This window comes from Dipteris shenzhenensis, chromosome 17 (genome assembly GCF_047967505.1).
Source record: "Dipteris shenzhenensis isolate YYH24624 ecotype China chromosome 17, Dip_SZ_1.0, whole genome shotgun sequence".
NCBI lineage: Eukaryota > Viridiplantae > Streptophyta > Polypodiopsida > Gleicheniales > Dipteridaceae > Dipteris > Dipteris shenzhenensis.
In genome coordinates, this window is record NC_141612.1 from 28,594,723 (window position 1) to 28,621,877 (window position 27,155).

Genomic DNA, 27,155 nt, shown 5'->3' on the forward strand with positions numbered 1-27,155 from the left:
TATGATTCACTTATCTCCATGCTTGGAAGCGGCCATTCTAGACTATCAAAAGAAGGCAAGGGAAGAGATTCTAATCTACCATACTGTCCTTCTTCATCTAGCACAATGAACATTGAGTCATAGAAGAAGATCCCATCCTTTTTTAATTCTGATGTTGTGCGACCTTCATACTGAAGACTCCCCATCTCAACATGGAGGGCACGCAACACCCCAGTTATGCATGCTATAGGCTCCCACTCTTTGTAAGTAGATGGATATAAATCTATAAAACAAATACAAGGCATAAGACAATTGTATCAAAGTCCCCAAATAAATGCAAATACTCTAAAATGCAAATGAAGTACTAGTACACAAGTTTGAAAAACTTACAATTGGGCATATGATATGGAATTCTTGCATTCGGATGCACGTATATGTTTGCATGGGTAAAGACATGCTGAATATACACCTGTGTCACTGTGTTATTGCTAGGAAAAATTTCAAAATCTAAGATCCTTCCCTTCCAATGTTTGGAGATGTCCATTGCATCTTTCCGACCCACTTAGTAGCACCGGCGAGCTGACCCATCAGAGGCTTGGGAGAACTTGCTGATGGAGGTACATAGCATCCAAGAGCGAGAGATGGAGCTGTCATGCTTTGCACAGGAGTAGACATGCTTCTCAGGCGCGTCTCATATAGGAGCAGGCTCAGGTTATTCGAGTCTAAAATGACCTTATTTAGGGACTCAGATGGGAGACCTCACAGCTCTGACAAGAGGCCACTGCTATACACACAATCCCAGGGAGCACCCTAGTTGTGGAGGCACATATTGCGAGCATGCAATCTGCCATCGAGGATACGGCCAGATGGGTCGACGTAGCCAAATGGAAACCTGCAAGGGCAACCGTTTCAGCTACCCTCCTGGAGAAGCAGCAGAGAGACAGTAAGGCTCTCAACATTTGAGTACGTGGGATTCTATGCACTGAGGCTACATTAATGGCAGATGCGATGGCCTTTGTGGCCACAAATCTAGGGGCGACTAAGCACAAGATTGAAAGAGCATGGCGGGTAGGGAGAGACCCGAACTGAGAGCATCTCCTTATCATATGGTTCCATGACACTTAGGCATGACTTTTGGCTTTATGTCATAGGTCAGCCTTACGAGACCAGCTAGTGATTACCATGGATGAGGACCTCACTTCACTATAGGTTGAGGAGAGGTGCTTCCTGTTGTAGTAGTGGGATTAGGCCTGCAAGGAGGGGAAGTGGGCAGTATTATGAGATGGATGACTCCTTATAGGCCCCCACCCACCTCCCCTCCCACATAGGGAGGCGGGGTCTATGAGATTGAGATATCCGAGACCGTATCATGCACCATCTAGAATTGTAATGGTACCTTATGGTCAGAACCAGGGAACTTCTCAAAATCCTATAAAGGTCACAACATAGTCTTTTATATAGAGACACATCAGAGTTCAGAGCTCCCACTACCAGTAGTCAGCGAGTATACATGGGAGTCTGCCTACAGAGATTAAACGAGGGATACAGGAGGGGTTCGAGGGTTAGGAGTCGTAGTCCTTTACAGATCCACACTTTTGGGGGCATCTCAGTGGAGCAGAGAGATGCACATTCTAGGTTTCTTTGGATCCGGATTCGACACATGGACAGCCGGGATTTGCTTATTGCAGTTTGCTACTTCCCCCCTGTGACCTCCCACTTTTCCAGAGATATTCGAGGTGAGGATGAGACATCTCCATTTGCTGCTCTTTATTAGTCCATTGTTGACTTCTCTAGCCGCGGAGAGGTCCTCCTAGTTGGGGACTTCAATGCAAGGATAGGCGCTCTTTAAGCACCACTCCTCGACTTCAGGGATGATTCCACTCTACTGCCAGACATTGACCTTGAGGAGGTAGGTATGCTATGGGTTTCGGCTGATAGACGAGGACCATTCACATCCTATGGGGAGGCCCTATTAGACCTCAGTGGCAGGATGCATGATCTCATTATTTATAATGGTCTTGATAGATGACCCGCATCAAGTGGTTTCACATGCTTTCCACAAACATGGGGGAGGCTCCAGTGTTGTGGACTACATCATGGCATCCCCTGTCTTCACATCTCGCATCACTGACTTTACCATAGAACCTCTCCCTCCAGAGGTTGATCATAGCTATCTTTTCTTTAGCATTTCTACTCCCCGTCGCGTAGCACTTTCCACCCCGTTGAGTTCTTACTCCACCTACCATGATATATGCTTTGATCGCAATCACTCACCTACTTACTGTTGCCGTCTGTACATACTTCTTGCCTACATTGAATTTATACCCCTATTAGGGGACCGTGCTGCCTTAGTCACGCTCTCACTACATAAGGTTGCTCTTCACGCTTTCCCCCACACCACCTATTCCACCCGCCCACACCTGCTGGGACCGTACCCTGTAATAGTTGGTACGATGATGAGTGTAAGGCTTTATGTCGTCAGCTCAAATTTGAAACCAAAAACAATCTTCCGAGTGAACCAGATACACTATGCGAGTATCGTTGATGACTGGTACACAGAAAGAAACTAAACTTTGTTTGTTGAAACGAGGAGGAGCTACTGAGCATTATGTTCAGTGACAACTCTAAGGACTTTTGGCAGAGATTTCTAGAGGGACGGTCCCCCTCACCACTCACTGACACTCAGGTGTGGTTTGATTATGCATGCAGACTCTATGCTATCCCAAATCAGCTAGTCCCTAGCCTCTCACATGTGCCATGCCCCACATCCTGGGGGGGGTAAAGGATGCCGTAATGAAACTTCATAATGGCTGAGCAAAGGATCATGAGGGACTATGCACTGAGTTCGTTGCATATGGGATTAACCTCCTAGCCCTGATCCTAGCAAAGCTATTTAATGAAGCTGTTTGTTTGGGGTTCCCATGCACCTAGACCATTAACACTATCTCACCCATTCACAAGGCAGGGGATCCCATGAGCCAGGAGAACTACAGGACCATTATGATTGGACATGTCATGTCCAAGATTTATGCATCAGTTCTTGATTCTGAGGTCAAAAGATTTGCAAAGTGTCGAGGACTTAGAGCAGCAGGACAGAGATGAGACTCAGGTGTGATCATGGAACCATGGACCACATTTTCACATTGAGATGTATCATCGAAGAGGCAAGGGCATGGAAGCAGAGGGTTTATTGTTGCTTTGTGTATTTTTGCAAGGCATTTGTTACGGTTCCGAGAGCCTGCCTCATACGGCACCTACAAGATTTGAGTTACGGGCAGGAGATCATTTGGGCTGTCATGGCACTTTATGAGCGAGTTTCGGGCAGAGTTTGGGCAGGATCTAGGAGGACAGAAGAGATCATGAGCACTATCGAGGTCAAACAAGGGTGTCCATTATCACCTACCGTGTTTGGCCCCTACATTGACAAGCCTGAGATAGTGATGTAGACACAGGGGGGGTAGGTTGCTCTCTTGCGGGCATGCTGATCCGGATATTGCTTTATGCAGATGATGTGGCTCTCTTGTCTTCCTCAACAGAGGGGCTCCAAAGACACCTTAATGCACTACAGTCCTTTTGTGAGTCTCATGATTTGAAGGTCAACCTAGGTAAAACCAAGGTTATGATCTTCAATACATCTCGAGTCATCATGTGCCAGGAGCAGTTCGCATTTGATGGGTCACCTATTGAGGTAGTTTCATCATACACTTATCTTGGGGTCATCTTTTCTGGACCCATCTTCACTATGAGACCTGCAATGCAGGCACACTTGAGTAGAGGATATGCTTCATTGGCTAGACTAGAGAGGCAGTGCTTCCGCTCTCACTTTCAGGATCCACAGACTATAGGGTTGCTTTTTGACTCCTTGGTTAGCCCAACGGGGATGTATGGCAGTCCATGCTGGGGGCCAGACTTGTTGGTTACAGAGTGGGTCAGGGTGGAGCAGCTACAGGTTCTCATGTTATCACAGATGATCCGTGGTAAGCCATCCGTTCCTCACCAGATCATTCGGGCGGACTTTGGGTCACCCCCATTATAGCTAGATGCTACATTTTAGGTCATCACGTATCTGTACCGAGTTAGGGAGTATGGGGATTGCACCTCTGGGTGTAGCAGGCTACCATGGCTAGCATTGTCCTCTTCTATGGCACTTACAGCAGGGAGAGACTAGAGGTGCTGGTATGCACGCATATATAGATGGTTTGAGGGACTGGGGCTCCACATGGACATACTAACTCCATTCCAGTATAGCATGGATGCTCTGTTTTCTCCCCTCCTATCACACAAGGTCAACCAGGTTATCCATAAGGATCTATTATAGCTACACACATTTCGGACCTCTGGTTGGGCCTGAGTGATCTTTCAGTGAAGCTGGGCTTCTACAGAGATCACTTCTTACATATCACAGTGGAGGGTTTCATTGACCCACTAGGATACATGCAGATTCACCTACCCCACTTGCTGAGGATCTCTCTTGGGTAGTTCCAGGTCTCTTCACATAAACTTCATATCGAGAGTGGCAGAGTAGAGTGGCTATACCCAGGGAGAGGTGCATATGCACATTGTGTGACATGCACGAGGTTGAGACAGAGGAGAATTTCATCTTCAGGTGTCCTGTTTACTATGAGATCCGAGGGCGTTTCTATTACCTCTTCAGAGATAGCTATGGGATTTTGGCCCATTTCCTCTCCTACCCAGACTAGTGGTGTTTGGCAGGTTTCATTCATGAGGTACTTAAAGACTGTGAGAGGATACTCCAAGCATGGAGACAGGAGTAGACTTCTTCCTCGGTTGATTCCTCTCAGAGCTCTATCACAGAGTTCTTTCAGCCAGATCACATAGACCCCCATGAGACCAGCAATCCTCGACATGATCGTGACCCAGAGCCTGTGACCCGATAGCTCAGACAGAGGGTTGACACACAGATCCTACTTGGGGCATCCCCTCCTTGTTTAGAGTCAGAGTTCGACCGATGGGGGTCACAGTGGCCCTGGTTAGATGCAGAGCTACGACCAGGAGACGTGCCAGGACTGCAACTTTGAGGGGCCGAAAGTACTCTATTACTGACCTCATGCCTCCATTGCCTCATCCATCCTGATGTCCTGCTGATGATGATGATGCTGAGATTGATATATAGTCAACTATCGACATGACTATGTTGTACTTAGGACTTAGTACTACCATTTTGCATTTTTTGCATTTTGCATTGGTATGATGTTGTTTAGTAGCTCCACTACCACAGCTCATTGTATCAGGTTTTTCATAGTCTCATAGACCCATCGGTCTTCCGAATACTTTAATAAACTTTCTCTCTCTCTCTCTCTCTCTCTCTCTCTCTCTCTCTCCTTTAACTAAACGTCTCACAAAAACAAACAAAATATTATTTCAAAAAACATAGAATACTTCTCTCTCTCTCTTAGTCTGTCTTCCAAGGTACCCCTCACACAAACAAACATCAAATTATTTTAAAATACTTAGTTTAAGTTATGCTCTCTTCCAACTATGTTTCTCCACAAACAAAGAAAACATTATTAATATCATATCACTCTCTCTTTCCCTCCCAAAACTCTTTGATTAGGATCTCTTTTTCTTCCTTCTTTCTCAAATGCTTCTAAAACCTAGCAGTTTGAAATACAATCTTTGTCTCTCTCCCTCAACCATCCCCTCAATGGAAGAAAACATAGCGGTTCAAAATATAATCTCTCTCTCTCTCTCTCTCTCTCTCTCTCTCTCTCTCTCCCTCTCTCTCTCTTCCCTTCCTTTATCTATCCCTCCTATACTAGCAAAGAAACAAATGACTATTTTTTGTCTCTATCGCTCACTCATCCCCTCAAACAGATAAAAAAACATAGCAGTTTCAAATATAATCTCTCTCTCTCTCTCTCTCTCTCTCTCTCTCTCTCTTTCCCCCTTCCTCTATCTATCCCTCCTATACCAGTGAAGAAAAAAAAGTCAAAAATCATCTTGTAGTTTTAAATATCATCTACCTCAATCTCTCCCTCTTCCCTGTCTTTTGTAACAAACATCTAGACAAAGTGTGATACAAAAATGTATCTACTTAACACAAACAAAACTTTCAAGGCGAAATCACTTCATTACTTGAAAATTATGTGTTCCTTCTTCTAGAGTTGGCTCTCTATACTCCAAAAAGGTACAGAAAGAGCCAAAAATGATAGAATACCTGTTTTTCTCACTCCTTCTAAGTAGATTTAGGTCGCAACTTCAGGAGTTGACTCTCTATACTCCAAAAAGGTAGGGAAACTTAGAATCGAAAATGAGAGAACACCCATTTTTCTCACTCCTTCCAAGCAGATTTAGGTCACAACTTTGGTTTGTAAGAGAGAGTGAAATAAGTAGAGAATGAATGGAAGAGAAGACGGGTGAATAGAGCTTGGGTAGAAGTTTCTTTGAGAGATTTTCGAATGTGAAAGAAAAACATGAGCAAGGAGGAGAGAGAATGACTAATCAAGAGTGGAATGAAGATATTTTGAAACCAATTGCTAGAAAGTGGTGGGAATGAATGTTTGAAATGTTTTGGAAGAGAGAGAATAGGGAGAGAGTTGGTTAAAAAGTCAAAGTTTGGGCCAAATGGTTGAACCAAATGGAAAACCTGATCATAGTTCTAGCTAGGGGATAGTTTTCCATGGGAGAAAAACAAGGAGGCCTGACATGGTCAAGGTAGGCCTGCCAAAGATAATTTTTATATTGGAAGAAAACTGAAATTTTTCCTAAATTTGGGGAGCCTCTGTTATAGAGAAGTCCACATGGCATAATCTCCTTCATGTATACCATATTCCCTGATCCAAGCCTCTAATATTTTAGTAATTCTCCAAAGAGCCCTTTTTTGAGTCCAAATTTTTTATAATGCTAGGCAGAAGATATGAACTTTCCAGAGCAGAGGGGAGATTTATGCATTGTTCACTTTTTTGTGAATATTTTGAAGTCCCTCATTCAAACTCTTATGACACTTTATGTGGGCTAAGACATGACGAGGGGGCTAGACTTGGCCAAGTCCGCTTAGGGCCCACTACTCTATAGGGGGCAGTGAGTATGCTTCAAGGGGAAGCCTAGGGCTTGGAATGAGCATAGGGGGATGCTTCATATGGGAGACTACTCCAGGGGCCTCTTCCATGTTGATATTGGAAAGGCTCTCCTCGTTTGGAAGGCTCCAATGGAAGCCATGGAGAAGAGCTCCCAATGTAAGTTCCAAAGAAGCTATGCCCATCTTCATCCCTGGACATCTTCTCCTCCCTGCCCCAAACGGAATCAGCTCAAAATGTTGCCCGAAAACATCCACATTGCTTCCCATGAACCTCTCTGGCCTGAAAATCTGAGCATTTTCCCAGCTGCCCTCTTGCCTGCCTATCTCCCATGCATTCACCACCACCCTCGTCCCCTTCGGGATCTTGTACCTTCCCACCTCGCACGCCTCCGTTGCTACGTGAGGAAGAATCTGTGCCGGTGGGTGAAGACGTAGAGTCTCTTTCACAATTGCCTTGAGGTACTCCAGTCGCGGTAGATCTGACGTTTCCAATCGCCTGCTCAGACCCACAACTGAATCCAGCTCGCCTTGTGCTTTCTGTGCGATCTTTGGATTTCTCACGACTTCGGCTAAGGCCCAGATCGTTGCTGCAGAAGAACTCTTGCTTCCGGCGCCGAACGCTTCCTGCATTTATTACAATTGTCACTGTACAAATGTTGAAGTTCATTCATGCAAGGAGCCTTTTGCCATCGAGCATACTTACAACGATAATAGCTTTGATCACATCGTCGCTCAGATGGTCGAGCCCGTTCTCCTCGTCCGGAGCAGATAGCAAAACGTCCAGGAAGTCTCTGCCGGGTGCCTCGCCAGACATCGCGGCCCTTTCCGTCTTGCGCTCGTCGAGCAATTCAGTCAGATAAATATCGGTCATTCGTCGCACTTTCTCCATGCGGTTCAACAGCCCTTGGCTGTCAAACCACCGAAGCCACGGCAGGTAGTCCCCGATGAAGGGCAGTCCGCTTAATCTGAACACTTGCTGTAGCATGTCTCTTAGACCGCTTTCCTCAGGGAGTCGTCTGCCTATAACAACACGCATTATTAAGTTCTCCGCGTGGAGAGAGACAAGTTTGCTCACATTCAGCACCTTCCCCTGCTGGGATGCATTCCACACAGATCGCAGCAGGGACACATTCTCTTCTTCTCGCATGTCGGCGATCGACTCGAGCTTTTGGAGGCTGAGAAATTCTGTGGCGTACAAGGTGCGCATCTGTCGCCACCGGGATCCATAAGGCATGAATGCCAGGCTCATGTGATCGTAGAAGAGAAGCTTGCAAGCCTGGTTACGGGGGCGAGAAGCAAAACCTAAGTCGTGGGTTCTCAAGATTTCTTTTGCAAAAGAAGCAGAAGAGACGACGACAGTTGGGAAAGAACCGAGGCGGAGATATAAGATAGGGCCATATTTACGTGCGAGAATACTGAAGGAAAGGTGAGGAATCCGTCCTAAGAGATGAAGATGGCCGAGGAGGGGCAAAGGAAGGGGACCTGGAGGTAAGCGATGCTTTGTAAACTGAGCACCATAGAGCAGGAAGGCAAGCAGAAGAAGAGATCCGAGCATGCAGGTAGTCCATATATTCATGTGTTGGAACTCGGAAGTAAGGGCGCAATGCCGTGCTTCAAATCGAGCTCTCAACTTATCCTTCACAAACTTGTAAAGAGATACACTTTTCCATTAGATCGCGTTCTCTAAAAGCTCCTTTTTCAAAGATTGCCTTTACTCTAGCTAGAGCCCTTACAAGCGAGCGATTTGAAAAGCCACCCTTGAATGGGTTTACTCTGGCCCTCAAGAAGCGAGTGATTTGAAATGCCACCTTGAATGCCTTTATTGTGGGCCCTTAGAAGCTAGTGATTCGAAAAGCCACCCTTGAGTCTATTTTGTCTAGGCTGAAATTGGCCCTCAAGAAGCGAGTGATTTGAAAAGCCACCTTGAATGCCTTTATTGTGGGCCCTTAGAAGCTAGTGATTCGAAAAGCCACCCTTGAGTCTATTTTGTCTAGGCTGAAATCAAGGATATTGTTTGCTATGTTCTGGGGATATTGTTTGCTATGTTTTGGTGTTGAAACTATGCTTGTCTTAATAATTTTGAAAACCAATAACTAAAATGATAATTATTATGTTCATATGTAAAACTAAATGAAATCAAGAAAGACTAAACTATCTTTACAAATACTAGCTAGAATTTTTGGTAGGTTAGTACAAAATTTGAAAAACCTACCTACCTTTAGCATCATATTAATTGATAATTGGGAGAAATATTTTCTCCAACGCCACTCACTTGTAGTGCATTACTTGTGTGGTATGATTGACACTTAGCCTATCACTTTACATAACAACTTGCATTTCATGCAATCATGTTACATGCTCCACTTTGTTGGTATAGAATGACATTTTTATTGCACAACTTTTGGACGGACTTGAAAGGAAAAGCAAACTGTTGCTGACATAGTAGGTAAAAAGCTAGCAAAAAATGGTTTTTCTTTAGCACCACTTAGTCACTATGTCACTCGTGTGGCACCATCATCATTATTGACATTAGCCAAATAATCGCAAAGTCTCTCTCTCTCTCTCTCTCTCTCTCTCTCTCTCTCTCTCTCTCTCCCTCCCTCCCTCCCTCTCTCTCTCTCTCTCTCTCTCTCTCCAAAAATAAAAAATAAAACTTTAAAGAAAAATTTCAACGTTCTTGAGAAAAAGAATTAGAAAATAATTGTAAATACCTCAAAAAGATTTTGGATAGTAGGTTGATAGATAGGTAGACTTGCAACAATCAAACTGCTCTACATGCTCTCTTGCTCTTTCTTGCTCCAATGAATTAAGCAGAGAACGAATAAGGGGAGGAGACCTTTTATAGGATATTTAGGGTTAGTGAGATAAGGGTTTGGGATCTATTGTTTTTTAATCTTCTCCTTCTCTCCTCTGCACTTTCTTTTCACCCTTTTTTTTAAAATGGCCTTGCATTCACTCCACCCTTATCTTCTCTGCTTTCCCATGTCCCCCTCCCTTCCTCCCCGTCCTCCCTTCCCTTGCTCTCTCCCCTTCCCTTCCCATCCTTTTTCCCCTCTCCCTCGCCTCTCCCTTTCCCTTCCCTCCTTTTTCTCCCCTCCCCTCTCCCTTTCCCTTCCCTCCTTTTTCCCCTCTCCCTTTTCCTTTCCCTTCCCTGCTTTTCCCTCCTGCCTTCCCTTCCCTCATTTCTAGATAAATTTACATAAATATTTTCTTAAAAATATATCCAAATTTTTTCTTTTAATATAAACATAGTTATGCATAAGATTTACTACATAAAAATATATCCAATCTTCCTATTTTAGAATAGAAGTATTTATGCACAAAATTTACATAAATATTCTCCTAATATCCTATTTATCTCTAATCATGGAAAGAAATTTATACATAAACTATACTCGTAGAAACAATCTTAATTAAAAGATTTCTTCTTATTTAGACCAAATGATTAAAGTTAGTCATAATCCTCATAAGCTTAGTGTCTAATCTTGAGAAGCTTAGTGCCTAAACCGATACTCTAAACCTTATATTCAAAAATCTAAACCTTGAACCCCATATTTTAAAGCTCTAAACCTTAAACACTAAACCCTATAACCCTATAAGCTAAATCCTACAACCTAAACCCTTTTCCCCAAATACTGTAACCTAAACCCTATATCCTCTAGCTAAAACCCTATACCCCATACCCTATATTCTATACCATATACCTGATAGCCTAGAACCTATGTCCTAAACCCTATACTCTAAACCCTATACCCTACACTATAATCCTGAACCCTAAACCCTAAGTCCTATAATCTAAACCCTATACCCTAAACTCTTAACCCTATACCATAAATCATATACCCTAAGTCCTATAATCTAAACTCTATACCCTAAACTCTTAACCCTATACCATAAATCATATACCTATACCCTATACCCTAAACACTATACCCTAAATCCCAAATCTCACACCCTAAAACCTAAGCCCTATGCCTTATATCCTTAAGCTTAATCCCTATCTAAAACCATATACTCTAATCCCTAATGTTGAAAACCCTAAACCCAAAATCATAAACCATAAACTCTATAAACTAAACCCTACACCCTAAGCCCTAAAGTCCTAAAACGTATACCCCAAAGTAATACCTTAGATGTTGAACCTATATGCTATATCAAAACTAAACCCTCTACCTAAGCCCTAAACCCTTATATTCTATATCCTAAACCCTAAGCTCTATACCCTAATCCTACACCTGTGAATAGTATCCTACCCATTGGGTATCAATTGCATGGTTGGCTATGCATTTTTCCTTGTTTCTCACCATTCATCATGCATGAGAGTTATAGAATATGCATCAGTGTGCTTCTAACCTACATGTTTATCTCTAATTGTTATGATACTTCGCAAGAGTCTTAATCTTACCCAATTTAAGTCATATGAAAACTATTATACCCATTAGCTATGATTTGCATGGTTGGGCATGCATATTACCATCTTTCTCACCATGCGTTATCCATGACCATGAAAAAATACACACATCGAGATAACTCTATCCTATCTGCATGTCTTAGATTGTTATGATACTTTGTAAGAACCTTAATATTATTCACTTCTAGGTCAATGCAAAGTATCATATCCATTGGCTATCTTTTGTATGGTTGGGCATTTGTATTTTCTTGTTTCTCACCAAGCATCATGCATGAGTGTGAAAAAATATGCATCGGGGTACTTCCAAGGGGTATGATACTTTGCATAGGCCTTAATATTACTTACTTTAATTCCCATGAAAAGTATCATACCCATTGAATATCATTTTCATGGTTCGGCATGCATATTTCCTTATTTCTCCCCATGTGTCATATGCATGAGTGCCAAAAATATGCATCACGGTGGTTCTATCATATATGGATGTCTTGGATGGGTATGATACTTTGCACTAGATTTAATATTACCCACTTTAAGTTCCATGAAAATTATCATGGCCATCACATACTGTTTGCATGGATTGGGAGCATATTTCCTAGTTTCTCACCATGCATGATGCACGAGTGTCAAAAAATATGCATCAGGGTGCTTCTATCATATATGTGTGTCTTTGATGGGTATGAATCTTTTCACAAGCCTTAATCTTCCTTAATTTAATGCCTGTACAAAGTATCATACCCATCGAAAATCACTTGGATGGATAGGCATGCCTATTTTCTTGTTTCTCGCCATGCATCATGCATGACTGTCAAAAAATATGCATTGGTGTGCTTCTATTGTATGAATGTGTCCCATTAAATTTTCATTGGTGTGCTTCTATCGTATGCATATGTCACTTGGATGGATAGGAATGCCTATTTTCTTATTTCTTGCCATGCATCATGCATGAGTGTCCCATTAAATTATCATACCTATCTTATATGATTTTCAAATGATGATTCTCAAGCTAACATTACAATGGTAGAATGTGATGCAAATATGTGCATGAATATTTTATTGGCATCTATGAAGCCTCAAATACAAACAAAATGGCAAGAACTAGGCAATCGAATCAATTTAGATGATGCCTCTTAAATAGGCCATGATACATGATCCATCACATCCTTCTAGATATGTCTAGCCAATCGTTGGAAATCGTAATCATCTCCAATAATCACACAGTTTCCCTTCTAAAATACTGTCAAGGTCCTCTAGCATCAAATGTTTCAACACCCCCTTCTTGATGGTAGGCTGATCACTACCAAATACCTATGTCATCAAGAGTATAGACTTGCGGATTTACAATGATAATTCCCCCCCTTACTCCCCTTTTAGGCTCATTGGCTAGTGGTGTGATGAGGGTGTGACTAGGAAGTAGGATAATAGAGATTGATGTGGGCTCCTCCTCATAAGTAGGATGCTCTCAATTCCATCTAGCTTCCTTAGCTACATCATCGGTGCCTAGGGCAACCTTATTATAAAATAGTACTTTAGAAGAGGTGTCCTTGGAAACTGGTACACCATTGTTATGCTGAGATGGTTGCTCCACAATATTTTGTTGATAAAACTCCCTTCCATCATGACCAAATTTCTTGTAGATTATGCATTGAGAATTTCCTTTGTTCTTGATATATTGATATGGTTGCTCCACAATATTTTCTTGACAAAAATTCCTTTTGTCATGACCAAATTTTTTGTAGAATGTGCATTGAGGCTTGCTTTTGTTCTTGCAATTCCTCTCCTTAGAGTCTATCATGCCAAAATAGCTGCATTTCATCCTTCACACTCCTTTCTAAAAATTTACCTTACTACTCATGAACTTGTGATCAAGAGTAGAAGTGCATGCTTTTCCTTCTAACTAGATTTTTCTTCCCTTTCTAGAAAAGAGACTTCAACATCATGCAAGGTTAAATTGTCCATATTAGATAATGTATCCACCAAGTAGAATGGCCTTGGTCTTGTCTTCATCTATGTATTGCAAGCTATTGCTTTATGCTCTTGTACTTATTAAAGTGACTAGTGAGGAACTCTTCTCTTGGATCAAAATGGAGCTTATACAACTGCATTAATAACTTCACCTTTGAGTGCCATGCATCTATCCCGAACACCTTACTCAATTCTTCTAAAGCAAGCTTTACATCCAAGATTCCATCAATATGGTGAATACGTTCATCTCCAAGTGAAGCAGCTATGTACCCCAAGTGCCTTTTTAGTACTCATTTTTAAAGGATTCCTTTAGATCTCATCCCTTAAGAAAAACCCATAAATATTTTCTCATGAGTCGATACAGAACTTTAGATTACCATGTATGGAATCCAATACCCGTCAATTTATTAACTACATCATGCAAGGACATGGAGAGGTCTTGCTAAGATTATCATTGCTTGGTAATGTATAACTCCTTACAAAAAAAGTCACCACAACCATACAAGTGCAAATTATTGCTTCAAAAATAAAAAATCCCTTGTTGTTTTGTATAATGATAATACCATGTTCTTAGCTTTACTTTCTTATCCTTGCACTTAACCTTGATTTTCTTATCATTGTTTGATTCACAAGAGAGGGAATTACGGTGTTTACAAATTTTGATTTTCAAGGGGGCAAAAAGAAAATAAAGCGAGTCGACACATGTCCCTATAGACCCCTTAACAAACTAGACCTTATGTGGCTATAAATAAGCTAGCTATAGGCTTACAAAATCTGCCACCTATAACCCTCATAGAAGGTAAAGTAACCTTAGGATCTTTTGCCAAATGTTTGCACTCAAAAGTAGGATATAGAGTCTCTGTCTCGTGGCTACCGAACCTTAAGAAAAAAAGATGGATCTATGTCAAATTAGATATTTTGCCTGGAGAACCAATAAGACAATCAACATGAATCTTTGGTTGCAAATAGCAAGTTTTTGGATAAACTAAGAATAACATCACCACTTAAGAGATTGAGTGGATGAGAGACTTCTTGTGAGGCTTCTGAGAGAACCATATAGGTTGCTAGACCCTTGTTGCTTCAATGGATGAACATGATCTAGTGGGAACTTGTCAAGTCCTTGTCTTCAACTTGGATGAATTTGTTACTATCATGCTCATAACTAGAATTTGACACACCGCAACACACAGGGAATAGCAAGATCTAATAGGCTTGTGTTAATGAAGAGCCCACAGCAACTTGACAGGGAGAAGGAAACTGGTTGTCTACAACCTCATGGAGTAAAGTCAGCATATGAAGTCCTAACATCAGTAGCCAAGATAGGAGCTAGAGTAGAGCATCATCGAGCTATTTAGATCTAAAACCAAGATAAAAACATTGTAGCAGCAGGTAGTAGGAGAGCTCCAAGATCATGATTTGTAAACAACTAAAAGAAGATAACTCTTCTATGAGCCAAACCACTCTCATATAGATAAGTTGAAATAGTGGAAAAATGAGTGCTAATATCCAATGCAAACCAGCGAGGACTCTAAGAGCATCTGCAAATAGTTCTTTTATGATATGAAAGTAGTAAGCAAAAAATGGCAGCTTTGCGATTCAATCAAGGAGAGACCCTAAATGAGAAAGACATATCATGAAGGATAAGGTGACATTTTTATCGGCTCTAATACCACATCTTGACATCTATGGAGTCTCAAACACAAACAACATGGCAAGAACTAAGTAGTCAGATTGATTTTCCATTAAATGATGTCTTTTAATAGGCCATGATACATTATCCATAGATACTTCTAGCCAATCATTGGCTATCACAATAGGATCCATCCAATCACAAAATTTCCCTTCAATATCACTCTCAAGGTCCTCCACAACCACATGTTTCAACATACTTTCTTGTTTCTCACCACACATCATGCATGAGTTTGAAAAAATATGTATCAAGATGCTTCTATCCTATGCTTTTATCTCAGATGGGTATGATACTTTGTGCAAGCAATAATTTGACCCAATTTAAATCCCGTGGAGAGTATCATACCCATCAAATATCATTTTCGTGTTTGGGCATACATATTTTCTTATTTCTCACCACCTATCATGCATGAGTGTGGAGAAATATACATTAGTGTGCTTCTAGGCTATGTTTTTATCTATGGTTGGTATGATACTTTTCATGGTCCTTAATTTTACCTACTTAAAGTCATATGAAAATTATCATATCCATCACATAACATTCAATTCATGGTTGGGCATGCATATTTCATTTGTTGTCACCGCACATCATGCAATGGGAGTGCTTCTATCATACGTGTTTAACTTTGACGGTATGATACTTTGTGCAAGCCTTAATCTTATCCATTTTAACACCCATGAAATTATCATACCGGTTGGATATCATTTGCATGGTTACACATGTATATTTCCTTGTTTCTTAGCATGCATCATGCATGAGTTGTCAAAAAATATGCATCAGGGTGATTCTATTGTATGTATATGTCTTTGATGGGTATGATACTTTACACATGAATTAATTTTATCCACTTTAAGGCTCAAATATCATAATCATCGGATATCATTATTTGGTTGGCATGCATATTTCCTTGTTTTTCACCACCCATCATGCATGAGTCAAAAAAATATGCATCGAGGTGCTTCTATGCTACCTGTTTATCTCTAAAACAGTGGTTTGGATATCATTTACTTGGTTAGAAATGCATATTTCCTTGTTTCTTAACATGCATCATGCATGAGTTGTCAAAAAATATGCATTGGGGTGATTCTATTGTATGTATATGTCTTTGATGGGTGTGATACTTTACACATGAATTAATTCTACCCACTTTAAGGCTCATTCAAATATCATAACCATTGGATATCAATATTTGGTTGGGCATGCATATTTCCTTATTTCTCACCACCCATCATGCATGAGTGTCAAAAAATGTGCATCAAGATGCTTCTATGCTACCTATTTATCTCCTTAATCCACTTTTTTAGAGCTCAAGGCTGCCTTCCTAGCTCGATATCATGAGAAAATTATGACCATCCATGCCCTTGCCAAGTTGGGTTGCATGGACCATAAGGACATGCCACTGGACAAATATGCAGCTAAGTTCCACTTGATCATTGATAGCTACTGTAAGCCAACCAATTAGTAGTGGAAGTATTGAAATCATATAGTTTTTTCATGCCCTTGCCAAGTTGGGGTGCATGGACCATAACGACATGTCAATGGACAAATATGCAGCCAAGTTCCACTTGTTCATCGACAGCTACTGCAAGCCAACCAATTGGCAATAGAAGTATTGAAATCACCTTTATTTCTCATGGTCTTAACAAAAAACTTAAACATGCTAACCTTGATTTTGTAGATTTTAGAGATCTCTCAATGGAATTGATCATCGAGTGTGCACCATAGGCCAAGCAAGTGTTGGTCCACAAGGGTAATGTGACATGAAGTTGGGGGTAATAAACTTCACGCACCTCTTCACTTCCTATGCTTTTGAACTGAGTGACAGAGATCTTAGTCACTAGGAAAGGGAAATAAAACAAGTCTTTTATGCCAAGAGACCACACCATACTTTCCTCCCTTAGATGAGAATGAATATGGTAACATCCCAAGTGATGTTGTATTCTAGCATAGGGAGAAGGAAAGGATCAGCGGAGGCCATAATCTCAGCAAGCTGGTCTGCACTAAAGGGAAGAGTGATATGTTGTTGAAAGAAGGTCTTGCAGCTCAAAATTACATGAACTGGCCTATATCAAGGAGTTTGAAGGGGATGATTGGGTCGGATGGGTAGATTTTGGGGAAACATTACACCTGCTTCTAGACACCTCTACAAGTAGCTCAAAACACTCTGCAAATTATTATCAGACATACAAGCCTATAAATTCTAGCAAAGACATGATATCAAAGATTTAAGAACATTTAGTTATGCAACTTGAAATGGGCTTCGCTTTATTTTAAGTTTTTCAAGAAACAAAGAAGCAATTGAAAAGTTATGGGCATTTTACTAAAAGGGGGTAGAAACTGTCTGGAAAAGAAATAGTCACAGATAGAGAGTCATAGATTTTTGATCTACCATCTGATATAGAAACATAAAAAATAGAATTATGCTCCTTGAATAGAGATTCGCGCTGATATAAGTTTCTTCAAAATCGTAGCATCGAGTAAATATTTATGAGAAAAATACTGACAGGGGGTCAAACAGTCATGAAAAACACCTACTCCTTCTACTGATGCCGACTTGGGAGAATACTTCCTCCATGCTCAAACTTCATCAATGATCCAAATCCATAGAGGTCTTCTAGTAGATAGGAAAGAATGCCCTTTGTGGCTCAAGAAATGGGTGGACCATGTGTGCGTAATGAGCGGCCCAATAGACAACACTTTTGAGCACTTTGGAAGAGAGAGCAATGGAAAAAGGGGAGAGACAAGAGAGAAAACTTGATGTGACCTTCATAACCAATAGAGTGAGACTCCACTCAAATAAAACTCAAAATACTACAAACACAAGGGAGAAGAAGAGGTTTTATACATACAAGAGGGAGGGGGAGCTCCAATACTACTCATAGAAAGAGAATGAACTAGAGATATGGACTCAAGAGTCTACATAAGAGGATATCTACAAGAGGGAGAGAGAGGGCTCATGGAAGAGGCTCGAAGAGACTAGAGCTACAAAAGCATGAAGCTCAATGGTGGATGAGAGATGTTGAACAAGGGAGAGGAGGGCTCTTTTTAGATAGAGATTTTGTCACCCTCCTTCACCCATTTACAATTGCTCATCAATCACATATGCCCGTATGTTACCAACCATGTCCTTTTTGGCTACTCTTGCCATATGTCCCATCAAAATATTCTCAAGACTCTTACAACATTGAAAAAGTCAAGAGTCTCCCCACATGGAGCCCATAGGAACCCTCTCTTTTCCATATGTCCACATCCTTCTTATTCCACATAGGAATTCTAGAAGGATTCCTCTTGACTCCACATTCTTCCACACTCTTCCACATGCCTTCCACATGCTTGGCATGTGATCTCTCTTATATTAATGGAACACATGGACATGAGACCCACCTTTTCATATGACTCACTCTTTCAATTTTCTAAAAACCCCATAATATCCCATACACAAATAACTCTCACCCCATACCAAGGTATTTATCATTCATACACATGGTATTTACAATGATCCATTCCACTCATCCTCTCAATCCCATACAATATCTCAGAAAATAGAAATAAGTGAGAGCCGCTAGGCTATCACTTGATACTCAAACTCTTATCAAACATAGAGAAAAACAATACCAATGCCAAATAAAATATATCAATTTTTGGCGTCACATCTTTCCCCCCCCAGCAGATTCTCTCTAGTAACAGAGAGGGTCTACTAGCCCTCAAGGTGGTCGAGCATAGAAGAATTTGGCAATACTCATTGGTGCGTCCGGGTATCACCATGCCATCAACATCCTTGAGCTGATAGGGTCCATTGGTGACCTTCTTCTTGACTTGAAATGTTCCTTTCCATCGGTCGATAAACTTTTTGTCTAGTTGCTTGTCCAAATGGCTATCAAATCTCATGACCAAATCTCCTTCTTCTTGCATAATTTGGTGTCAAATTGGTCCTTGTGCCTTTTTTTAGTGTAATCTGCATTTATCCAAGGCTTCTAGCTGTACCAAGCATTGAGCATAGGCATCCTCCTGTCCTTCTATTCTTGCAACAGCAGTACAAAGACTATGTATCTCCAATTCAATGGGCAAAATGGCTTCTATCCCATACACTAGTTGAAATGGTGTAAACCCAATAGCTAGCTTGCGTGTGGTTCTGTAAGCCCATAAAACTTTTGCCAAGTGCCTATCCCAATGTCTTTTCTTGGTGTCTACAAGATTTCCCATTGAGTTGCACAACAATCCATTTGTTTTCTCAGCCAAGCCATTACATTAGGGATAGTATGGCGTGTACATGCTATGATTTATCTTTAGCTTATGCACCACATCTTCAATTAGTTCATTTTTAAAAGAGGTTCCCCCATCAGTGAGAATTTCCAAAGGAAAACCAAAGAGTGAATAAATTTGATCAAAGAGAAATTTTGCAATTGTGCTTGCCTTGCTATTGACTGTGGCCTTGGCCTCTTCCCACCGAGTTGCATAATCTGTGGCCACCAATAAATAATTCTTGCCTTGAGATAAGTGAGGGAGTGATCCCACAAAATCCAACCCCCACTTCTCAAAAGGTCCATATGCTGGAATAGGCTTCAAGGGCCCAGGAATCAACTACCGCCCTCCAAATTTTTGGCATACTGTACAATTTTGACACCATTCATATACATCCTTATGGAGGCTTGGCCAAAAGTAACCTTCTCCTAGCTGTGCTTGCTGAAGCAAAATGACCGGAGCATTCATGACACATTTCTAGGATTCTCCTAGTTATTGTGGGATGGACCACCCGATGGAGCACCTTATCTTTTCCCAATTTAAAGAATGTCATCAACAATAGTATAGGGGCAATCCATCCTTATCAATCTCTACTTTTGTTGTGGAGTTAACCCTTGAGGAAACATGCCTTCTTCCACATATTGCTGACCATCTTGTAGTTTTGGCCATTCAGTGTCTACCAGAGAAACTAGCCCCCCATGTTGTACTGCAATGTCTTGAGTAGCTAACTCATCTACCCTTTGATTTTCTTTTCTGTTTATATGAACAAACTTGCAAAAATCAAATTGACTACATAGTGCCATAGCCTTTTGATTAAGTTCCTCAAATGAGGACTTCTTGTCTTGTGATGCCCTTGCATTTGCTTTATAATAAGATGAGAATTTCCTCTTACTTCCAATTCTTTAACTTGACTTTGAAGACAACCCTCCAAACCAAGAATCAAAGCATTATACTCAGCTGCATTATTAGTTGTGATACCTAGAAGCTCTTGTCCTCTTGCCCACACCTCTTGACCTTCAGAATTCATTAAGACCATCCCCCCAGTTCCTTGTTGGCATGAAGGACTAAAAGCCCCATCAAATTACAAGACAAAAGTTGTTGGTGGTGTCTCCCTTTCATCATTAATGTCCTCCTTATATTTCTTTTCTTCTCTTAGATCCTCCCGTCCTATGACCAAATGTGCCATAGTGGACCTAGTGGTATTTTTAGTGACAAAAGAGAAAGAGAACTCTTGAAGTTTTGACAACCATTTTGCAAATCTCCCCCCAGGATTAGGCTTGCAAACTAGATATGCTAATACATACTGAGAGGTAAGGAATAAAAATGGTCAAGGTAATAAATAGGAGCAAAACTTTCTGACTGAAAACACCAAAGAGAGAGCTTGCAGCTCCATTTCTTCATACCTTGTTTCCACCTCTGTAGGCTGTCAACTGGCATAATAGATGGTTTGCATTCTACCTGCCTCTCCTTTTTGTAGCAATACAGCACCAATTGAATGCAAAGATACACTTGGATTTACATAAAAGTCTTGCCAATCAGGGGGCTTCAATATTGGGCCCTTAATCATGGCCTCCTTAAGTCGCTAAAAAGACTCTTGTTGCTCCACACCCCATTGGAAAGAAACTCCTTTTCTTGTCAACAAGTTCATGGGATGCAGTATCTCTATGAAATCATCACAAAAGCATTGATAATACTTGCTGTTTCCTAGAATTCTATGAACACTAATCACACTATTAGGACTTGGCAATGACATGATTGCGTGAACCTTTTCAGGATCCATTTGCAAACCTTCTTCAGACACAATATGCCCCAACAAGACTACTTTTGTTTGAGCCATATGACACTTTCTAGGATTTAGACACCCTTTTGCTTTATCAATCCTAGCTAAGGCCATCTTTAACTTCTCCATATGATCTATGCATCGAGAATAAATGCAAAAATCATCCAAAAACACCCTTATGAACTTTTCCAAGTAAGGCTCAAGCACTTGACTCATGAACTTTGAAATGTAGCTGGTGCATTGGTCAACCCAAAAGGCATCACTTTATAAGCAAAAACTCCCCAAGGTGTGACAAATGATGTCTTCTTTTGATCTTCCTCCCGAATGCGAATTTGAAAGTACCCAGAATACCCATCACATATAGAATACATCTCATGCCCTGCTACTTGGTCTAGTATTTCAACTTGGAATGGCAAAGGAAAATGATCGCTCTTAGTGCATCATTCAAAGTATGAAAGTCCACACAAACCTACCACTTATTTCCTTTCTTTGGTGTGACAACTACAAGAGATATCCATTTTGAATCATCAACAAGAAAGATGAATCCAGCCTCAAGTAGTTGTGCTACCTCTTTCTTTAGTGCCTCAGCTTGGATCACCCCCAATCGCCTTAAGCATTGCACAACTGGCTTGCTTTTTGGCTTCAACTCAATCTTGTGCTCCACAAGAGAGACTGGTCAAACCTGTGAATAGCTTGTTGCAAAGAGATATGGGAAATCATCTAACATATCCAAGTACTGGACCTTCTCACTATGTGATAGAGAATCACCAAAAAGCTCTTCATTGCATTGGTGTCGTTTAGTGTGCTTCACATCCTCCACATGAAGTGTCTCTATAGGATCTTCTTGTACCACCACCTTATTCCCTCCTAACTCATCCTGATCAGCACCAAGACAAAGACCAAAGGCCACTCCTTCCACCTCACCCTCTGAGCTGGTTTCCTTGGAGCTACACCTTGTCTCTTCTTCTTCATCGGTTAGGTCAGAGCTTGAACTTTTTGATGTTGAAGACTCCTCCTTGACAACTTCCTTTTTGTGGCTTCTAATGTTGTAGCACACCTTCTTATCATTTCCCTGCACCTTGCATAGCTAAGGCCTTCCCAAAATCAATGGATAGGCATGTGGATCTAGCTTGGTAGGGATCACCTGAAAAGTAGTTGGCACAAAAATTCCACATACATCCACTTCTAGATTCTTCACAACTCCCAAGGTCTTTACCCTAGTGTTATTAGCCAATTTTATGTGATAAGGAGAAGTTGTACTTGAGTATTTTAAATCAGCATCTATGATGGTCTTCTCACTCATGACATTAATCGATGCACCTCCATTAATGTAAAAATTAGAAATCGCTTGGCCATCAATGATCACATCAACCACAGGCACATCATCCCCAACATCTATATCTACCTTTTGGACAACAGGGTTGACACTTTTCTTCTTTTTCTTCTTTGACACCCTTGTGCTTGCTAGCTTTCCCCATTCTTTTCTTAGTTTTGGAGACAAAGCAAGTAACTGTCCAAAGGTGATATGAGCTTCCTTTTCTTTAAGGTCAGACAACAAGTCATAGCTTCCAATGCCTTGTCCTAAAGGAAAGTCTGATTGGCTAATGCTCCTTCTAGATGCCTTCTTTTTTTTACTACGGCGTTCCTCTTCGTAATATACCTCATCTACTTCTTCCCTGCTTTCTTCTTCTTCTTTTGCTTTACCATGCCCCCATTTAGCCATCATTACCTCTCTTTCCTCATCCCTTGAAGAAGCTTCTATCAAGGATACTTGTTTTTCTTATTTCTTTCTCAATCTAGGACACTCAAGGCGATAGTGACCTTTTTCATTAGATTCATAGCAAGTGACCCCACTCTTATCTTCAGGCCTATCCTCACTCTTTGGCGCTCTAGGTTGTCATGCATTAACCAAATGCAATTTCAAATGAGCAAACTCTGCCATTATGATCTAACTCAGAGGACTTTGGTACCTAAGGAGTGCCCATTACCTTCACCTTAGAAGTTGAAGCTGTTAAAGACACAAAAGAGGATTCCATCTGTAGAGAAGCTTCTTTCTTGGTCGCAATGTGAAGTGCCTTCGCGTATGTTGTTGGATCTTTACTCATTACTTTTGAGTGAAGACGAGGCTCTAAAGCCATCACAAATTGCTCTTATTTAAGTGATCCATCCATGCGAGACTTTGAGGGGCCGATGATGTAGATGCCACAGCTCGCAAAATTGCCCTTTTATAGTTTGTCCATAAAGTTTCATATCAGATTGCCAATGCAGAGACCATCTCACCCTCTCCTTGATAGAGCCGGTCTGCAATATCAAAGCATTTGGCGAATCCACTACCCCAAATCTCTACTTCATTGAAGCCATAACTTGGTCCCAGTCCTCCTTGGTAGAGTCCAGCAAGGCCTCATGCCAACTCAAGGCTACACCTTGAAGAAAATCAGGCAAAATCTTTGCCCGTCACCTGATCCTTCATGGACAATCCTAAAAGATGGCATCCTCGAACAAAATCCCAAAGATGAGACTCCGGGTCTTCCCCTTGGGTCCCTCGAAACACTGGAATCTTCACCATTATGAAACACAAAAAGGAAATGCCAAGATCCAAATAATATCCCAATCAAGATTCAAACAAGATCCCACCGAGCCTTAGTATACCAAGACCAACTTATTATGCATAACCACTTGTTGAAAACCCTCCACAATGTGATCCTCAACTAAATCTTCAAAAATAAGTGACCAACCAACACCATAAAAACATTGTGTATATATGCATTCAATAATCACCCTCCTCACAATTGGAAGTGCAAATAACAACTTCAATGTACTCCATCATTTGCATAGCAAAAGAAGTTGAAAGCATTGAGAATCACCACTCCACTATTATAGTCAAAAACCACCCAAAGACTCAACTCTTCTTCACATCAATGCATGAATCAATCCCCAATCTATCATTGTGCTTGATGGCATTGCCGATTCACCAACATATTCAAGAGTTCAAACATAAAGGATATGATGATGATGACCGTGCGAATAGCTTGAGCATCACCTTCACAATCTTCTAGTTCTCTTAAACGGGTTGCAATCTCTTCTAATGAAGTTCTTCCAGGCATCCTCTTTATCACATTAAAAAACACATGCCTATACTAGGAATAACATGTAATCCAATACACCTGAGACTGTTTAGTAAGGTGGGATGAATCCAATACCAAGCGTACCTGGCATCTTTACCAAAAGTTGTGACATGAAGTTGGGGGTAATAAACTTCACGCACCTCTTCACTTCCTACTACTTTTGAACTGAGTGATAGAAATTTTCATCACTGGGAAAGGGAAATAAAACAAATCTTTCATGCCTAGCGACCACACCATACTTTCCTCCCTTAGATGAGAATGAATATGGTAACATCCCCAAGTGATGTATTCTAGGATAGGGAGAAGGAAAGGATCAACGGAGGCCATAATCTCAATAAGCCGGTTTGCACCAAAGACAAGAGAAATATGATGTTGAAAGAAGATCTTGTGGCTCAATAGTACACGAAATGATATATATCAAGGATTTTGAAGGGGATGATTGGGTCGGATGGGTAGGTTCCAGGGAAACATTGCACCTCCTTCATAGACTCCTCTACAAGTAGCTCAAAGCACTCTACAAAGTGTTATCAAACACAGAGGCCTATAACTTCTAGCAAAGACATGATATAAAATATTTAAGCACAAATAGTTATGCATCTTGAAATGGGCTCACTTTGATATAAGTTTAATAAGAAATAGAGAAGCGATTGAAAAGTTATGGGCATTTTATTGGAAGGGGGTAAAAACTATCTAGAAAAGAAATAGTCACACACAGAGAGTCATAGAATTTCGGTCAGCCATCTGATATAGAAACTGAAAACATAGAATTATGATCCTTAAATAGAGATTTGCGCTGATATAAGTTTCATCAAAAGTGGAGCATCGAGTAAATATCTATGAGCAAAATACTGACAGGGGGTCAAATAGTCATGAAAAACACCTACTCCTTCTACTGATGCTGGCTTGGGAGAATACTCCCTCCATGCTCAAACTTTATCAATGATCCAAATCCCATAGACGTTTTGTACACAATGAGTGGCCTAATAGACAACACTTTTGAGCACTTTGGAAGAGAGAGCAATGGAAAAAGGGGAGAGACATTCAAGAGAGAGAACCTGATGTGACCTTCATTACCAATAGAGTGAGACTCCACTAAAATGCAACTTAAAATACTAAAAACACAATGGAGAAGAAGAGGTTTTATACATACAAGAGGGAGCGAGAGCTCCAAGACTACTCATAGAAAGAGAATGAACTAGAGAGATATGGACTCAAGAGTCTAGATAAGAGGATATCTACAAGAGGGAGAGAGAAGGCTCATGGAAGAGGCTTGAAGAGACTAGAGATACAGTAGCATGAGGCTCAATGGTGGAAGAGAGATGTTGAACAAGGGGGAGGAGGGCTCTTTTTAGATAGAGATTTTGTCACCCTCCACCCATTTACAATTCTTGCTTGGAGATTACTTTCCCCATCAATCACATAAGCCTGTATGTCACCATCCATGTCATTTTTGGCTGCTCTTGCCATGTGTCCCATCAAAAGATGCTCAAGACTCTTAAAATATTGAGAAAGTCAAGAGTCTCCCCACATGGAGCCCATAGGGACCCTCTCTTTTCCATATGTCCATATCCTTATTCCACATATGAATTCTAGAAGGATTTGTCGACTCGACACTCTTCCACACTCCTCCAATGCCTTCCACACACTTGGCATGTGATCTCTCTTATATTATTAGAACACATGGACATGAGACCCACCTCTTTTATATGACTCACTCTTCCTATTTTCTAAAAACCCCATAATATCCCATACACAAATAACTCTCACTCCATACCAAGGTATTTATCATTCATACACATGGTATTTACAATGATCCATGCCACTCATCCTCTCAATCCCATACAATATCTTAGAAAATATAAATAAGTGAGACTCTAGACCATCACTTGATACTCAAACTCTTATCAAACATAGAGAAAAACAATACCAATTCCAAATCAAATGTATCAATTTTTGGCATCATAGTAAGCAGCTCCACAAGCAAAAGTCCAGTAAAATGGACTCATTCCTTTGCCTTTGATGACAGGAGAAAGATGAAAAAATGTCAAGATTGGAGATGCTCAAAAGAAGGAGGTGGAAGAGATAACTTTGGAGGAGGTGGCTGCCAAAACTCACCTCTTTAAAGATGGCTAGAGGCAAATTTGTGCATTTGACAAAGTTTTTTGCGCACCAAATGTTAGAACCATGGCCATGGCCCCAAAAGATGTGGACTAAATCTCCTCTAGTGTGCTCTCTACTAGATTGCTATGCTCACAAACACAAGATTCCAATATAATGCTCGTCGGGCACCTCAACAAGCCATGATCAAAACTTCCTCAACCTAAGATGTTGTATCGATGTCAGTCATGGCACCTACCATGCTACCCACTACTGAGGGGTGTCCCTACCACCCTCATCCATACACATCCAATGGTGGTACCCTCGGGAAACTTGTTTATTTCTATTTTGGTGTTCTCAATTATAGGAAGACCAAAGGTGAATCATTTAAGAGAGATTAATCTAAGAAGGAGCAATTTTTCTCTCAATGGCTCTGCACCTCCCAATGTAAGTACGGTACACATTGTGGCTCTTGATGAGCACAATTAGTTTTCCACCAAGGATGTTGCCAAATGTCTGGGTCCTGATAATGGATATGAACATTATGCTAGGTCCAGAGTTGCCTTATGGGCATTCTTGCATCAACAAGAAGAATAAGATGCCAATTTATTGGCATGCCCAAATAGATATTCACTTGCAAGTCACAAAGTGGGTCCAAGATAGGTAGCCTCTAGTTGGTGCTATACCTGAACACAAGATGCAGAACAATCAAAGCTTGATAATGATATGGTACACACCCAAGAAGGGTTGAGTGGGCCATAGGATGTGGCAGAGAACCCCAGTTTGGGGGAAGGGTCATATTTTGATTCTAGATAGGTAGCCTCTAGTTG

General features: G+C 41.0%; 1 protein-coding gene across 1 annotated transcript; it reads right to left on the reverse strand.

The window, feature by feature from the left end:
* Positions 1-6,918: 6,918 nt before the first annotated feature.
* Positions 6,919-8,590, reverse strand: LOC147891942 (cytochrome P450 71AP13-like). The gene is made up of 2 exons (XM_087388891.1): positions 7,722-8,590; positions 6,919-7,642 (listed from the first exon to the last, which is right to left on the reverse strand). The coding sequence occupies exons 1-2, from the start codon at positions 8,571-8,573 to the stop codon at positions 7,004-7,006; spliced, it is 1,491 nt and encodes a 496-aa protein (XP_087245017.1). The 5' UTR covers positions 8,574-8,590; the 3' UTR covers positions 6,919-7,003.
* Positions 8,591-27,155: the final 18,565 nt, after the last annotated feature.